Consider the following 18,558-nt stretch of genomic DNA (forward strand, 5'->3'; position numbering starts at 1 on the left):
TATGCATGTTTTGCCGACCAATGTTAATGTATGTACGTTGTGCTGACCACTGTATGTTTGGCAATTACAGTTCCTCCGAAGATCTATGACATCTCAAATGATATGACCATCAATGAAGGAACCAATGTCACTCTCACTTGTTTGGCCACTGGGAAACCAGAACCTTCCATTTCCTGGCGGCACATCTCCCCATCAGGTAAAATAGATGTTACTGTTCTTTGTGCTCTTCTGTATTCTTTAACTAAGCATATTCATAAATAAAGTCCATTTTTCACATATTTTTCATAAAGTAGGGGTACACATATTTTTATGCTTATTCTCTATACTTCAAGTCATTGTACTTTACAAAAGCTAAATGAGTCTTTGGGGGTTTTTTGGTTTTGTTTTGTTTTCTTTTAAATTTTTATCAGTGCTCAGAATGGAACCTAAGTCTCTTGATTTCTAGTCAAGGTTATTTTCATTTTAGTATACTGGATAATCACAAATCAATAGACAAAAGGCTCAAATGGAAATATCACAAGAGAAATATCTTCATTTAAATGTGTAAGGCTTTTATTCAATCGGCATTCACATGTTAATAGGCCAGCATGAACTGAGAAGGTAATCATAGGAGAATGAAATTATACAAATTATGAGGCTGCTGGATCTAATTTCAGACTGCAGTTTAGAATCAAGGATTTGGCAGTTAGAATTAAATTTTAAATGATGAGGGATCAAAAAACCCAAGAGTTTAGGTAACTGTGCAAGATAACATAACTAGATGAAATTAAGGAATATGACATTATAGATTTCTAGATCTTCTGCTAATGTGCACATTCTCCTATAAAGATTAAGACAACAATTGCTAATTTGGGATAATTCTCACCAAGATGGATATATATTGATAGCCACAAATCTAACAGAATTATCAAATTGCATGAATTGCATATATTTTTCGGGATTTTTTTTCAATTTTGCATGGAAATTAGTATGGAATTTTGAGTATGCCATGGAAGTTGTAATTTTAAGAAATATGAGCATGTAGTGATTTTGACCAATGAAATGTGATATTATTTATTTTATATTTTTGTTGAAAATAGTTCTAAAAATGCCATTGCAATAAAATTATTTATAGAGAAATAAGACAGCATATTTTATGTATGCATAGGAAGAATACAATTGAAAAATCTATTTTATCTGCTAATGCTTTCTTTAATATCACTTATCTTTAAAGTGTCTTTTAGTTTTCTCATTTATTCATTGGCTCTAATGAAACCTATTTCACATACTTAGGATTACTATTAATGTGAGAAAAATCAATATTAAATCATTATATATTTATAGAATATGCATTATACACACTATAATTCTGAAGACTGAGTGTGCTCTTGACTGTCAACACTTCCCTATGCAGAGCAGCTTCAGAATTGTAAAACTAGTGTATAAGCATTATATTAGTGGCAAAGTCCTTTAAGAGTATTAAATGAGACAAACCCAGGACTAGCACTTAAATACATGAGCTTCTGTTCCAACTTCATTATTCATGTGTAGAGTTATAGAACGAAACATTCTTCCTTCAATCATACTTGCCAACTGCATATGCTCAGTTGCTCTTAACTATTTCCCTACATTACAAATATCAAATGATAATAATTCCTGCCTATGGGGAAATTTTAAAAGATAATAAAAACAAATTTGCTTTAAAAAGTATAGGTGTTGGAGCTGAAGATATAGCTGTGGGGTCAGGACAACACACATCTTACACAAAGGGCCCAAGTAATATGTCCTCTAACCAAACACCCCAGAACAGACACTATAGCAGTGGCCATGGATAACCATTCATCTATATCAGCAAGTATCAAGGGAAATGGCCCTTGAGCACTGTTTTGGGAGCCCATTCACCATTCCATACCCCTGACAAAAAAGTTTTGAAGTATTATATAATATGCATATGTGCGACAGTTATTAATCATCTTTCCATGGTCTTTGAGTAAAATCTAGCAATAGAACATATAAGAACAAAGCCAAATTTTTCAACTTCCCATAATTTAAGATTAATAATTTTGGACTTCAATCTCCAATATTAGTGCTTATTATTATGCATGTTCTTTTTTAATGTGTGTACATATTTAGTTTAATTAAATAACATGAATTTTGGTTATTAGAATAATGATAATGGATTATATCATGAAGCAGAAAGTAGACAGATTGGGTTTATAAATTTTGCATAGATCTGGCATAGATTTGTCTTTCTGATCATGTCATACAAGGGAAATTAGTAAAATTTACATAAATAATATAAAATGATTTGCAAGACATGGATGTGTTTTTATAAATGCTTTCAATAAATTCAAATTATAATTTGTTAATGTTCTATTCAAATGCAAAACACCGTGGAGTTTCTACATTGAATAACTTGTCTAATTAAATTAGTTTTTTATTTTGCTATTTTGTTTTCGGTCCACACCTAACTGCTCAGGGCTTACTCTTGGCTCTGCATTTAGGGATCGCTCCTGGCAATCTCAGGAACCATATGGAGTTCCAAGTATCAAACCCTGGTCAGCCACTTGCAAGGCAAACATCTTACCAATTGTACTATCATTCTGACCACCACCCCCACCCCAGTTATCTTTTTCACATTAAAAGGAAAAATTTGAAACATTAGTGATCTGCTTATATTTTGCCCAAGGAATATCAATTTTTATCTGCTGTACTTTTGCTATATCATGAAAGAGGATGTGTTTCCTAACAGTCATCACATGTGAGCTATGTTTAGTGTTAAAAACAGATTGAGGGGATAGAAATACTTTAACAAGCTGAAGTGCATACTTTTCAAACAGTAAGGAGAACCTGGGTTCTATTCCTGGTGTCACATGCCTCCATGAGCACCAACACTAGTGACTCCTGTACACAGTTATGGGAGCAGCCCTTTAGTAGAACACGGTATGGTTCCAAAAATAATAGCAGTGTCTTTTTCTGACAGGACATATTTATATGTTTATTTACTTTTAATATAAGAATGAGAAATTTATGTTTATGTGATTTGTTTAGTGTTTTTATTTTTCCAGTGCCTTTGGCGATTCTTGTTGGCTCATTCATGGTCTATTCTAGTTTCATTTAACCAATAGAAAATATCTGAGCACAGAATCATAGCTACAAAGTTTCTTTTAAATCTTAAAAAAATACAATACCAAACATTTATGGTGGCTTCAAGGGTATCACAAACATCTCCTGAGCCAATTAGAGTTGTCCTTCCACTAGCTCAAACAACTCAATATACTTTTTCTAAAACACATTTCCTGTTATATTTCTGAGTGTAAGCTCACTTGGATTTTACTTAATGCCAAAGTTTCTTTTTTTTTTCTTATAAGCTCTATTGCTTGTAATTAATTTCAAATTAAATATTAAATTATTGAAAAGTAATACAAAAACATTCTATATCCCTGCTCAGATTAATTCATTTCCAAGTCTCTTCCAAATGGTATATATCTATATATATATGAATATATATATACATATATATGCACTCACACATATATATACATATATATAAATGACATATATATCATTTGGTAGAAATTTGCATGGATTATGCCTTTTTCTTCCTATTGTTTTTCAATTTATGTCTCTGAAAAATAAGCACATATAATTTTATAATAAAGTATAAAAATTTAAACACAATTTACAGATAATTATGGGGGCATTTTGATAAACTTTTTAAAATGTCCACTCATTATTCATTGCTATTTTTCTTAATATCATTTTTAGTTCTTTCCTATTCTTTGATATATAGAATCTGTAGAAGTATTTCCAATCCCTGCTAGCATTTACTATTTGACAACGATATTTCCCTGACACCAATGTTAACAATATGAACACATCCTACATAGATGTCTCAGACTTTGTCTAATTTCTATGTCAAATTCCTCTTCGCAGAACATTTAACCCTCAATTTACATAAGAATTAACACTAAAATTTAATTTAAGATGAAGATTATCAATTAAATCTATTTATTCCTGTTAATCCTGGAGTTTTCCTTCCCTATATGCCATTCTTTATTCCATTATTTTCTTCTGTTTCTCCCTGCATCTTTAACCTTTTCCCCTCTATCAACAGCATCTTATCCATGTAAAATTATATCAAGTCTCTCTTTTCTGAAATCAATCCCTTGACACTGATAACTTTGGCACAGACAACAGGTATTGAACACTTATAAATGAAACTACACACAATTGTTCAGAGCTTTAAGAATAAAGCCAGCAACGCTCTGTTTCAAGAAACACAAAATTAAGTGTCATGGTGACAGATGTAGTGACAGTATAGGGTTAAATCCCAATTATGGCATTTTTTACAAAAGAGAGGTGAACTTAAATATGGAGGTAAAATCATGCATCTACTTAATCTAAGTGAAATTCTGATTTCCCTATGTTTACAAGAAATATTTCTATTATCAGGAATATTCTTTTTTTCCCCTTTGTCGAACAAGCTAGCTCCTACTCATGCTTGGATTTTCATGAAACTGTTTCAGTAAAATTGGGCATTTCTTTTTCCATTGTTGTACTGAGGCTGTGATAGCACTTATGAAACTAATTCTTTGATTTACAGTCATTGATTTTATGCTTTCATGGGACAGAAATCCAAAGAGAGTATCTATTTTCTTTGCACTCCATGGTGTAGCACAGGGCATGTATACAAAGCAGGTTCTCCTTAAGAATTTTTTTTTTCGTCACACCCGGCGATGCACAGGGGTTACTCCTGGCTCTGCACTCAGGAATTACCCCTGGGAGTGCTCAGGGGATCATATGGGATGCTGGAAATCGAACCCAGGTCAGCCGCGTGCAAGGCAAACGCCCTACCCACTGTGCTATTGCTTCAGTCCCTCCTTAAGAATTTTTAAGAGCTGGAAAGATAGCTCAAAGGAAAGGATCATATGCCTTTCATGTATTAGAGCTTTATTTCATATATAACCCAGAACCTCTGCTATAGCCCTTATGGCTCCTGAGCACTGTGTTCCCCAGCATTGCTTGGTCACCAGCACTGAATCATTACGCTTACATCAGTGAACCGCATATTACTGGGGTAGGCCTTCAGGATCCCTGAGCACTACTGGGAAGACTCCTTTGAAAAATTAAATAAAATAATCATATGAAATATTTAAAATTGTGAGTCAAGGATGTTTTTCTCTGTAGTAGCCTCCCACAGAATCTTCCAGGAATTAAAATTTGAAAAGAGGTAACATAATAGTATCATAAATATTTCTTTTTTTGATAATTCCCTTCTACTCCATCATTTAATACAATCACATACAACCCTTATAATCAAATCTTTATTGTTGTTGTAGATACAAGATGACTGAACATAATTAATTTACGAAGCAGCGTTCAGCAATACAACTTTAGGTAACATAGTTCAACTAGTATTTATCATTTACCTTCTCAACTCTAAGCAACATTAGGGAGTAATTTCACATACTTGCCACATACAAGCCTAAAACTAAACTGTGAGATGGTTATTGTTAGTACCAATGTGCTGATGAGTATGGCACTAAGAGGGTTGGAAGAGTAACAAATTAATTCTGATTTTTATCCTCATCTTTACTTGGAATAACCATAAAACTGAAAATTTAGTACAAAAACTTCTATGTATTTTTCTCAGTTTTTATGATGCTTGTATAGTAAATAGTATACATACAATTGTATAAGAGTGTATGTATGATACTGGGAGGAGAAAATGGACATTGGTACAATGCAAGCTTATATGTAGCTTATAACACTATATTCATCACATGACATGATCTTGGAGCTGATAAGTATATAGAACTTGATATAGACATTGAATTATTCTGTAAGTACAAAGATTTACCTTACCTTACATCATTATACATACATTCATTCCTTTCCTATCCACTATCTCTAATTGTTAATAGCCAGTAGCGTGTTTTCTATTTCCTTAATTTTGTCATTTATAGGATATTAGGAAAATGAAATCATATGGTGTATGACCCTTGAAATTGCCTTTTTACTCAATGTTCTATCCTTGAGACTAATCCAATTTTTCATGTATTTTAGTTCTTCCTTTACAGCTAAATAGTATTTTATAATATGGATATACTATGGTATGTTTAAACATAAAACTATTATTTAATATTCTGTTTACCACAGGTGGAAAACTTCCTTTAGCTATTATTTTAGTGTAGATCCACTGGAGACATTCTAAAAATGTGCTTATTTTGCCTATATTCCTGAAGGATATTTTCCTCAAGTTTAATTCATATTTAATTGGCATATATAATTGTCTAAAATTAAGTTTATACAACATATTATGCCTTACAAATATTGTAAACTTATTACCAAGAAAAAGTAAATAGCATCCATTTATCACGCATGAGTTTAAAAAGAAAGAAGAAAAAATATATATTTTCTTTTGTATGTATATTTTTCTATATATTTGTAATGAGAGATCTTATGATTTTCTTTCTTATCAACATATGTGTGTATGCGTGTGCCTGTGTGCACACATGTGTGTATGTTAACTATAATGCAGTGCTAAGTATAATGGCATGCTGTACATTACATTCCTAATACTTGTTTATCTTATAAATATAAATCTGTAGTTGTTTACTATGTCCCTCCAATTTCCTCATCATCCCCACTTTGGTAATCTGTTCTATATTTCTATGAACATTTTATTTTAAAGATTGCACATATAAGTGACATTATAGGGTACTTTTCACCTCCTGGCTTGTTTTTAGTTACCATAATGTGCTCAAGCTTTTGTTTTGTGGTAAACGAAAGGATTTCCATAACTGTTTTGTTTTTGTTTGGATGCCATATCCAGTGGTGCTCAGGGTTTACTCCTGGCTCTGCACTCAGGGGTCATTCCTGGTGATGCTCAAGGGACCATATAACGTACCTGGGATCAAACCCAGCTCTGTCCCTTGCAAGGCAAGTGCCCTTCCTGCTGTAATATATATCCAACCCATGGATTTTCTTAAATTTGTATGTTTAATATTTAGATAGATGAACTTTTTTGAATTTCCATAATGCTTATCACAATGAATGATAGCAGCAGCTAAACTTTTACCATAAGATTTAATACATACATAAAATCACAAATATATCTATGCCCATACATACACATGTGACTATATAATTTTTTGTTTATATAGTGATGGAAACCTAGGTTGTTTCCAAGCCATTCTAATAAGATGACTGATAACTTCAACTTAATATGTTCTTCTTGGATGATACTTTGGGTGTGATAGAATATTGATTTTAACAAAATGTCAATTACTATTTAACATTCAAATATCCTTAAAACAGTGATAGGAAATATTTGGAAAACGTGCAGTTTAGTGCTTAGAGACACTAAAAAATAAAAAGCAGTATTTTTTTATATTTTCTCTAAAAACCACTATAGGTGTGCATGTGCTTTCATTTAAGCAATAAAATTTGCCTATCAGAAATACAATAGGCAACGCCTGATACCCTTTGTTAGATCCCTAACAGCCCCATCCTGACAAATCTTATCTCTAACATCACAAATGCAGCCCAGCCCTGCAACAAAGTTGTAACTCCAGGATTATAACCACAAGAACAAAAATATATATAACTTTTTTATAAGCAAAGAGATTTTTAAGACTGTTAAATAAGAGAACTTTCCCTTTATAAAGTAAATATCCAATTATAATTAGAGGATGAATCAGTGACCAAAACTCCTGTGCCAAGCCTGGCTATTTTATAATGTTGGAGATGAAACATTATTTTTTTCTGGTATTATTTGTCTAATGCAGGCATGCTCACAACTTTGCATATTAACTGTAACTGTATTTCTACTACCGTGGTCAAGCTGTCCAATGTCAAAAGGAAGTTATCGCCCAGACCATTTAAACAGTGTACCATCTTTTTTTTTTTGTTTAAGAGATTGATAGGTCCTTGCAATAGGTAAGGCCCAAACTTTACATTGTTCCTCAGCTTTAAAACATGAAAATTTAGCACATGAGTTTTTCATAACCATTTTAGAATAATTAGATACAATCTTAAGACAGTGTGAGCCACTATGAGAATAAAATAGAAGACACTAAAATATGAGACTTAGTATTAGAAAGCATGCACTGCTTAAGTCTACCTTTCAAAATAACATTGAAAATAGCTCAAATAATCGTAATAATCAAAAGTATTACTTTCTCCTGGTGCAGATGATTCCATTTTCATTACCCTTTTTGCACTGCTTGAGTCTTGGGATAACACCAAGACTGATATAATGTAAAAGTTGGAAGTTTCTTCCTTGTTGAATGTCTGTCACGCAAACATTAATTCTTTCAGAGTTTTTCAGATTTGCATTTCTGACACAGCACTTTTCTCTTTAAACTCTGAGAGAAAAACTCAGTGAAATCAGTAATTTATGCTGATGACATTTCAATAATATCAGATCATCAGATTACAAACTATCGTTCTAGCGCCATTGTGGAAGCATAGTCTATGTGGAGATTTTGTGCGTTTCCACAACGGTTTTGTACATGATGGATAATAATATAATATAATTAATCTACATAATTATGGTGAGATAAACTTCTACCATAAGATTTCTTGCCAGTAATATATGCAGTAAGATTTCTTGCCAGTAATATATGCATTTGTTCTGAGAGTTATCTTTATATTTTCACATCCATTTGTCTCTAGTATAGCCCTCTTACATATATTCTGTTGGTAAGTTATGCAAAATTGTTTTTTTTTAAATCCTGATAATTCCTGATATTTACAGAAAGCAAGACATTTTCAGTAGTTCAATACATATAGAAGACTAAAACTAGACCAGATTATATGATGAATTAATATAAAAATAAATAAATATTCTCAAAGAAAGTGCTTCCTGCTATAAAAAAAAAAAAACAACAACAGCAAAACCCAGGATCTTGTCTAGCATTTCAGAGCATTTTATTTTTTTCAGCAGAACTTGATTTTCCTAAAAAACTAGGCCATTAGAGGGAAAAAAATCAATCTTTCGTTGTCCTTATATGGACTGAATTTGGACATATGGTGAGCATAAAGTTGTTTATAAATTTCCACTTTTTCATAATTTATCCCAATCTGTTACATAGAAGGGGCACTAAAAGCCTGGGTAGAGATTGCCTTTAAAAGATATTGAAGGTCAGTGTATCCCAGTAAAAGCTTCTTTTTGAAGACCAATATTCTTACCCTTTCAATGGAAAAGGCAGAAGTTAAATCTACTTATTATCATGCTTTCTTGAATAACCTCTGAAATTGAACATCCATTCTCCTTCCTAATACCCTTTCTAATTTAGCTAGCTAAACTTTCTTTGGATGGCTTCAAAGTCATATGAGTGAATAGCTTACTTTTTCCCACTGACATTTAATTATACAATGACATTTCCCAATAACATTGAAGTTAATAAAATCCTTGCTTTTTACCAATTATTTCTATTATTGAACTTTATTTGATTATTTGATTACTTGTTCAGCATCTGGAAAAAAATCATTTCAATATAAAATGATTTCCTTTGTATACGACCATTGTCCACCACTTCAGATTCTTACCTTGACACTGTTTGAGTTAACTTAAGAAAATTTATTAAACTCTCTGTGTCTCCATTTCTTCATCAGCAAAACAAAATGATATTATGAGTTAGGGTATACCAGGATTATATCTTTACCTTGTTATATAAAGAGTGTATAACAAGTGAAGAGCTTAAAAGAAAACTCAAGTAAAATGATAATCTATAATAAATTACTCTCATTAGAATGTCTTTGATAGGTAAAGCATGTAGTTTGGCAGTTAAGATGCATGTATGAATCTGACATGTGTTGAAATCTTAAAACCATATAGTCCCCAAGCATCACTGAACATGGTTTCTGAGTCTTGCTTGGTACAGTCATGGAGGTTCAGAGCACTGATGGGGTGACCTGAGTATCCCTGAAATTCTATTCTCTGGCCCTTGCACTGAACCGCTGGCCTCATTGGCTAAGAATCAGATTTGTGGCCTTTTTGAGCCTTCTCGCCAAAATATAACATCCTTTACTGTTATTCTTTTTAAAAAAAGTTGTTTGCTGACAGATAATAAGACAAACCTGAGGTATATATTATTTTAGTTAATAAGATTCAGATAAATGCAACTAAATTATTGTATTTCTAAAATAGCAAATCATTCTTTTGTATTTTTTTCTATTTAAGAAGTTGAAAAGAAGTTTGTTACTGAGCAATTACCATAGAACTTCCAGAAACAAAAGTGAATTATTCAGATTTTAATAAACAGTGGCTGATGAGAGGATGATAAAGAGTGTTGTGGAGGAGAGATGACCTTTTTTAAAAAAAATTCTCTTTAGCATCATTCTCTGTTGTACAAAATATAACCTACAAAAATAAAGTATAAAAGAAAAATCTTCCACACAGCTATGGATTCCTAAGGGGCTGTTTCACAATAAAGAAACACAAATCTCAGACTTCTCTGTGCTTACTCCCTAAACGTTGCCAAGTTAACAGTTATATAAAGTTATTATAACCAAGGAACCATGAAAAATGAGATCTTTTTCTGTTTGTTATAACAATTATCATTACTGTTAGTACCGATGAACATTTTTATCTTCAAAAATTACTGTGCGAAATCATTTACACCCTTTAAAGTCTTTAATACTTTATTTTGGAATATAAAAAGTGTTTTACCATTAATAAAATATCCCCTGGTATAATGCATTAAGAAAATGTCTCCTGAAATGTTGAGAGATTATTAATTTTACCAAAATGACAAAAGGGGCAAAAGTTACCATATGTTACATATAAACTTTGTATGTAAACGTTGAAATACTTTCTTTATAAGCCAGTACATTTTCTTGTGCATTTTTAATACAATAAAACTGTCTCATTCCATTTCAGGAATTTAAGGCAAATACTCTTGCATAAATTTACAAATTAATAACAAGCTACACTTGTCTTAAAAACTTGCCTTTACAGTAGACAAGATTATGAAATTCACTAAAATAGCTTTTTATATAGGCATTTTTTTCACTTTCGCTGTAAATCAATTTTTTAATGTTTCTTTTTGCATTAGTTTTGAATTTAATCCAGTACCAGCTGTATTGTTTCTGGACAGTGCTGAGGCACTGGAGATGTATTATGCCCATGCATCATCATAGCATTGTCATTCGGACGATATATTAGTGTAATACATCTTCAGAGCCCTCAAATGAGAAGCTGTCTGGAAGGAATGGAGCGAGGAGCAAATTCAATTCAATTGCAGGACAAAAGAACCAACTAAAGAGGAGAGAAGTCTCATTGTAAGACTCTCAGTGGAGTTGATTACAACTGGGTATTTCATGAAAGTATATTCCATTTTTCCTTTTGTGACATGATAAGGAGTAGTTATGAATTTTGAACACACATCTGTGAAGATAAGATGATTTTTTAACCTTGTGTTTGACTCGGTAGCTGTCTGATGGTTTTGGAGAAGTCATTTAATTAATTTTTTTACAGGAGTTGTAGAAGCATTGATATTTATTTAGGATAGAAACCTAATGTATACAATAAACCTACATGTTGGCTTATTAAAATATGAAAGACATGAAGGGGTGTTTACCTTGCAAGCAAACCAGAGATTAGTCTTTTGTATATTTTTAGACACAAGTATAGAAAGACAGTAGCTAACTGAAAAGTGATTAACAGGCCACAAATAAGAAATCCTTAGCCACTTCCTCACTATTTATACTAAATTTAACTGGGTAGAATGACCAGTATATCTTATTGGTAGGGCAATTATTTTTTAAATTTCTCATGTTAAAAAGCAGAGACCCTTATTTTTGTCATAGTACTACATTCAGGATTTAGAATGTTAAGTCTGTCTTACACATCTGCAAGATACATAGTTGACTAAAATAAAATAAGAGTCAGCTCATGAAATAATGTTTCTACTATTAATATTTATTTTGTATTTTTTTAAAAATAATATATTAATCATATAGCCAACAAATCACTAAACCATTAAATAGACAAGTGCAAGTAAAAAAAACTCAGACACTATCAGGGAGTGTGCGGTCTCCTGGGAGACACATAGGTGATAAAGAAGGATACAATTACATATTAATGATTCCGTATTTAGAAATGAGACGTATTTGGAAAGTCGTCTTCAAAACTGAGTCTTGAAGTTCAAGGAAGGGAATCTGCTGTGCATGGCAGTGCATGCTATGCATTCTAAGTGAAAAACGACAGCTTTCACAAATGCTTGAAGCAGAAAAGTTGATGTGTTTAAAAACTCAAGTCACTGCACTTGAAACAAACTAAGAAAAAGGGAAATGGAGTGGCATAAGTTGAGTTTGGAAAAAATCAGCTGGGGGCAATCAGATCAAGTCAGGTAGATGTGCTGTGGTGAAGAGATTGGACTTTATTGACCCCCAAAATGAAACAGGAAGTGATGGGAAGCTTTGAAACACAGAACTGACAAGACAATTTTTAATATTAAGAACAACATTTGGGGACTATGTAGAGAATATATTTCAGGAAGCCTGAGGCATAAGTAGGAGGAGCATTTAGGAAACCACTCTCGTAGTTAAGCTGAGAGATAATGTTGATATTAACTATGGTGTTGCTAACAAAAATGATGTGAATCCCATATTATACCAGTAAAATAAAAAGCCTTTGAGACAAGGCAAAGCATTTTAATTTTCTTGCTCCCTCAATGTGTGCAATGTGTAAGTTATTAATTGATATGAGGCATACTAGGGAAAAATCTATTACGGAGGAAAATTAAGTTTTTTTTAATTTTATCTCTGTTAAGCAAAAGACATTTTGCTTAATGTGGTGTCATTCAAATGGAGATATCAGTGAATTCATAGCACTATAGCACTGTCTCCCTTTCTTCATCGATTTGCTCGAGCGGGCACTAGTAATGTCTTCATAGTGAGACTTGTTACTATGCCAAGAGGAGCTTGCCAGGCTCTGCTGTAAGGGCAGGATACTCTCGGTAGCTTACTGGGCTCTCCAAGAAGGATGGAGAAATCGAACCCGGGTCGGCCACTTGCAAGGCAAACACCCCACCTTCTATGCTATCGCTCCAGAGGGCAGTGAATTCATAGATATATAAATCTCTATGTCAAAGGACAGGCCAGACATGAATTGAGTTATTTGGTTATGAGTGTAAGTCTGCTTTAAGGATGCAAAGTGGCAGAAGGTTCACAAACAAAATCTGAAGATTTGAAAGACAAGTAGCAAAAGATTTATAAGTTGTGTGAAAGATGAAAGCATAAGAAGTAAGGACAGAGAATATGCTGCTTTAATAATGAGAAAAACATTTCATCAATAGGAATATAATAAGAATGGAGTAAGTACATAGAGGTAGTGCAGGAGGTAAGGCACTTACAGTGTTTATGATTGACTCTGTTCTGATCCCCAGAACCACACGTGGTACCAGAACAAAACCAAGGATAACTCTTGAGCATAGAGACACAAATAGGTCTGCACACCATTGACTGTAGTCCCATTCCTCCTTACATATAAATACACATGAAATACTATACTATTTTTTAAATGTGTGGATCATCCTTTTCCTCAATAAAAGAAGTGTCAATAATGCTAACATAACAAAACTAGGTAAAATAGAATAAAGTATGCTCATGGCATGGTATGCAGGAATATGCAAAAGAACTAATGAATGGCTAGCAAGTAGACAAATATTTTCTCTTTCAAGAAATCTGATGACAAAGAGATGAGGATGTTTGATGGATTGCTGGATTGCTGGATTATTGTGTAACAAGAATGGTATGCTTTTACAAAAGAAGTTGATAATTAATATTGCAAACCCTATGTGCCTAATATTTGTCTTCAGTAGAGATCTCTATATTGACAACAATTTTGTTCATATATGGCATGTCCTCAGCTGTACAGAGGGAATTTGTTTTTCACAAAACTTATCATGTTAAAAGCATTATAAGCAAAATAAATTTCAAGATATTTAGATTTTAATTTGAAAGCAAAATTGAAGTTTTAGAAATTATTAAAGTGATACTTCTTTATCTATTAGGATTTGTTCCTGAACTTAGGATGTGGAAGCTTTTGTTTGATCAATATAGAAGGCATAAGAATTTATTTGAAAGTTCAAAGTGCATTGTATGGAGCTTATAAATACCTTCTCTTTGGCTCCATCATTGGTACATTCCTGTGGCTTATAAAAGACACAAAGTTTGTAGATCCAGCTCTTTTCTAAGAAAGAAAGTTTCTGTTCCCTTTTTGAGAATATGCTTTGTCTCTAAATTCTGTACCATTGCTGTGCTCTGAAATAGTGTATGCTTGCATGCTTTATGCTCAATTCATCATCCTCGGCATCTGTTACCCTGACTGGCACCAGCCTGGAAATGTCAGTTTATTGCTCAAAGGAATCACCATCCTTTTCCTTCCTTGTGGCCTATAACAGGAGGTGCAGTCTTCCAAAAAGTCAGCCTTTCTCTTCCCAGGTGTTCTGTTGTTCTGTAGTCATCACATATTGCCAACTGTTCCTAACACCATTTTGAAATGTTACAGAGCATATGTTGGATCCACATAGCTAAATCAGGAAGAATGAAGAGAACAATTTGGTATAGTTTCCGAATAGAAATAAAATAATATATAATTCATTGATTTACTCTCCTGTTGAATCTAATTTATAAATTAGATTAGTAAAAGGTATAGTAGTTCACCCTAAGACAAATACTCTAACAAAATTTGGCACTATAACCTGGAGAATTTTTAAATATTATATAGGTAAGGTAAGGTAAATGTTAAATGTTTAATTTTGCATTGAATCTTTCAAGTGCTGCTCTATATCACACTAAATGCATGTACACTCAGATTATAATCTGAAAGATTAAATTAGAATTAAATTCAGATAAATAGCTTGATAATGGAATTAAATCTCAACCTTTACTTAGATTCAATATGCAAATGTATCATCTCTAGGATTTCTTCCTACAGATGGTAGGGTAATCAGATGTAAGGGGGTTGAATAGAGTATGATTTCTTCAAACCCCACTAACTTGAAAAGGACACATGTTGAGCTTGTTAAGGCCCTGACATAATCATCTTTAATCATCGTGTCTAGACAAAACATAAAACATGTCTAGATTAGAATATGCATTCAGACTGTTGTTCAACATCAGTTTTCAAATATACTGCTCTCCAATCTCATTATTTTTACATTGATCTTTAATTTACATGTCTCCACATTCACAAAGTTAGAATCTATCCATAAAAATTGGTATTAACCTACTCAAGATTTAGTAGAAACCCCTCTTGAGAACAAAAATATATGTGTGACTATATACATCAAAATTGATATTTACAATGTCGCACTGTCCACTGTAGCACTGTCCTTCTATTGTTGATCGATTTGCTCGAGCGGGTCCAGTAACGTCTTCATTGTAAGACTTGTCATTACTATATTTGGCATATCAAATACATCACAGGTAGCTTGCCAGACTTTGCCATGTGGGTGAGATACTCTCAGTAGCTTGCCAGGCTCTCTGAGAGGGGCGGAGGAATAGAACCCCGGGTCAGCCAGGCCAACCACATGCAAGGCAAATGCCCTACCTGCTTTGCTATCACTTCATATCTACAATAAAATATAAAAAGTATTAAATATATTCATGCTGAGTGTAGTTAATGATTTGATTATTCCTGGCAAAAATAATACCACCAACATAACCTGCTGGCCATTTTATATTTGAATCAATTTAAATGAATTTCCTTAAACCATTTATTATAGTTCATTTTAATTTCATTGTTGACTTTAAATAATAATAGCTGGAATGTCATCATCCCAAGGACTATAACTTATAGGTCTCAGAGTCAGAATTCACACTCAAGTTTAATAAAACTCCAAAACCAAGCTATTAATCATCAATAACAAGAAGAAAAAGGATTGTAATACTGGCTGCATTCAGCAGCTAATGATAGAATTAGAATGTGTGGCTCATGGGATAACTATTATAGAATGAATTTCACCTCAAAATATTCAAGATTTTCTGGAACAATCTCCAACACTCAAAAGTATTGTAAAAATAAAATTGATATCCCTTATGTAGCAACTCCTTATTACTAGAATACTAATAAATGTGCCATAAGTTTTATTAGGGATTAATTACATTACATGTTGATGTATGAAAAACATAATTTGATGCATGTCTGATATATATAACATGTATACATTAAAATTATTGACATTAGATCTTACAAGTATTTTAAACAATTATGTTTAATGCAAAAAATCTTGACAAGCATACAAAATAAAATATAGTTTCATAAAATATAGTTCATGATATTATATTAGATATCTACCTTTCTTTATAAATTTGTATATCTGATCAATAAAACAGAAGTATGATCCATATATATATACATATATATTTATTAGTTCTAATCCCTTTATATCAGAGATAAACAAATTGTAATCATGGCACAAATTTCTTCTACTGTCTATTTTTGTTACCAAAATTACATTAGAACGCATCAACACATATTGATTTCTGTATTATCTGTTTTCATGCTGCAGAGCAGAGTTGAATACTTATAATAGAGACACTTTACTCTGCAAATCTAAAAATATGTGTGGAAAAAGTTTACTAACCTCAGCTCTAGTTTATGACAAGAATCATATACTATATTCAGTATACATTGCTTCTATATAAACTGAAAATACAAGCTACATCATTAGAAAACCAGAATATGATTAATTGCTAGTATTTACTAGGTATTCTATAATTCCAGTAGGGGGATATTTCCCCATTTTAGTCCTTGAAATGTATACACTTTTTCTTTATTTTGTCAAATTTCCAGCTGGAGCAATAGCAGAGCAGTAGGCCGTTTGCCTTGCAAGCCACCGGCCTGGCCGAGCCATGTTGGATTTCTCCGCCCCTCGGAGAGCCCGGCAAGCTACCTAGAGTATCTCACTCGCATGGCAAAGCCTGACAAGCTACCCATAATATATTCGATATGCCAAACACAATAACAACAAGTCTTATAATAGAGACGTTACTGGGCCTGCTCGAGCAAATCGATGAACAATTGGAGGACAGTGCTACAGTCAAATTTCAATAAACAATTTTCAATTCAATAATTAGCTACTTGACCACTAAATTTTTGCTGATTCATAAAGCTTAAAATGTTAAAATCAATTATAATATGTGATACCTTCATAGAATTTATTCTATATTGATTCCAAAATAATTGTATTACTGGATTTAGGAAGATATATATATCTTTGTCTGCCTTGCTCTATTGATAGAGAAATGCATCTCTAAACTTCTCAACAGGAAGATCCTGTTTTAAGCCATTTATGTGTTCTCTCTTGAGTGAGGTGAAATATTTTTTTCCTTGGAAAGAGGAATGGGAATATGGTATGTTTGTACAAGAGACCTGTGGGACTTCACCAAATGAGAGACAAAGAAGGAGCTCTAGATTGAGTAGTCATTTGTGGTAAGATAAAAGTAACTGATCAGCACCCAGTGAATAGAGAAAGCACAAGAAACAAACAAAAAGGGGAAAAAAGTTGTCAAATAAAATCAATATGATCTCTGTCTGGGATTCCAGGAGCCAAACAAGGGGAAAATGTGTGATTAATAGTATTGATTTTCAGAGACATCCACGACAGAGTCTCTTGTGCTTTTAACAGGGAGGATCTGCTGTGTTAAATGTTCATCGCCTTCTGTTGCAGTAGTCAAATACATTCCTTGATGCGTTCAAATTAGATCACAATCTAAACTATAATAAGCACAATCTCTACACTTTAGAGGTAAAAAAAAGTTAACGGTGTAAATAAATTTGAAATGGCAGATTAAAATAGCAGATCTTGGGAAGCTCATTACTGACCTTAGCTAAGAGTTCATCTGTTATTGAAGAGAGAATAAAACCTGAAATCACAGAATTTATCAATTGCACGGGACAGTTTTTGTGTTAAAGGATAGAAGTGGAAAAAAGAAAACAAACAAAAAAAGAAAGTAACAGATTTACACCAAAGAATCTGCTATATTTTCATTGAAAAGATTCACTGTTATAGAACAAGATAGCATGATTAAGAGAAAGGGGAAAAGTTGTAAATTAAAGCTCTGCTACCTTACTGAAATCTTGAGTAAGATCTATACTTTCCTATGTACACAGCATTCTTTCCTGTAAGATAAAGAGAATCACTAAGGTCATTTTGAGAATGCCTCAAAAAAGTCCTTTATTTCTATAAACTTAGTTATAATTTCTATAAACATAACATACAACATCCAGACTCATTAAACTGTCATAATGCTCTAGCACTGTAGAACTGTCATCCCATTGTTCATCGATTTGCTCCAGCAGGCACCAATAATTTCTCCATTGTGAGACTTTTTGTTACTGATTTTGGCATATTTAATATGCCACAGGAAGCTTGCCTGGTTCTGCTGTGCAGGCGGGATACTCTCAGTAGCTTTCCGGGGTCTCTGGATGGGATGAAGGAATCAAACCTGGGTTGGACGTGTGCAAGGCAGACGACCTACCCACTGTGCTATTGCTCCAGCCCATACTATACATGATACATACTATCATGTGTAGTATACAGTGTAACCCGAGAAGAA

The 18,558-nt window shown here is 32.9% G+C and overlaps 1 protein-coding gene across 1 annotated transcript in view; it reads left to right on the forward strand.

The window, feature by feature from the left end:
• NEGR1 (neuronal growth regulator 1) overlaps positions 1-18,558 on the forward strand; it is a 966,318-nt gene that overhangs the window by 567,634 nt on the left and 380,126 nt on the right. The window contains exon 3 of the mRNA XM_056122822.1: positions 71-196. Within this exon, the coding sequence (XP_055978797.1) occupies positions 71-196 (126 nt within the window). The remainder of the gene's footprint in view (positions 1-70; positions 197-18,558) is intronic.

The sequence above is a fragment of the Sorex fumeus genome, unplaced genomic scaffold (assembly GCF_029834395.1).
Source record: "Sorex fumeus unplaced genomic scaffold, SorFum_2.1 ptg000047l, whole genome shotgun sequence".
In the NCBI taxonomy this organism is placed as follows: Eukaryota; Metazoa; Chordata; class Mammalia; order Eulipotyphla; family Soricidae; genus Sorex; species Sorex fumeus.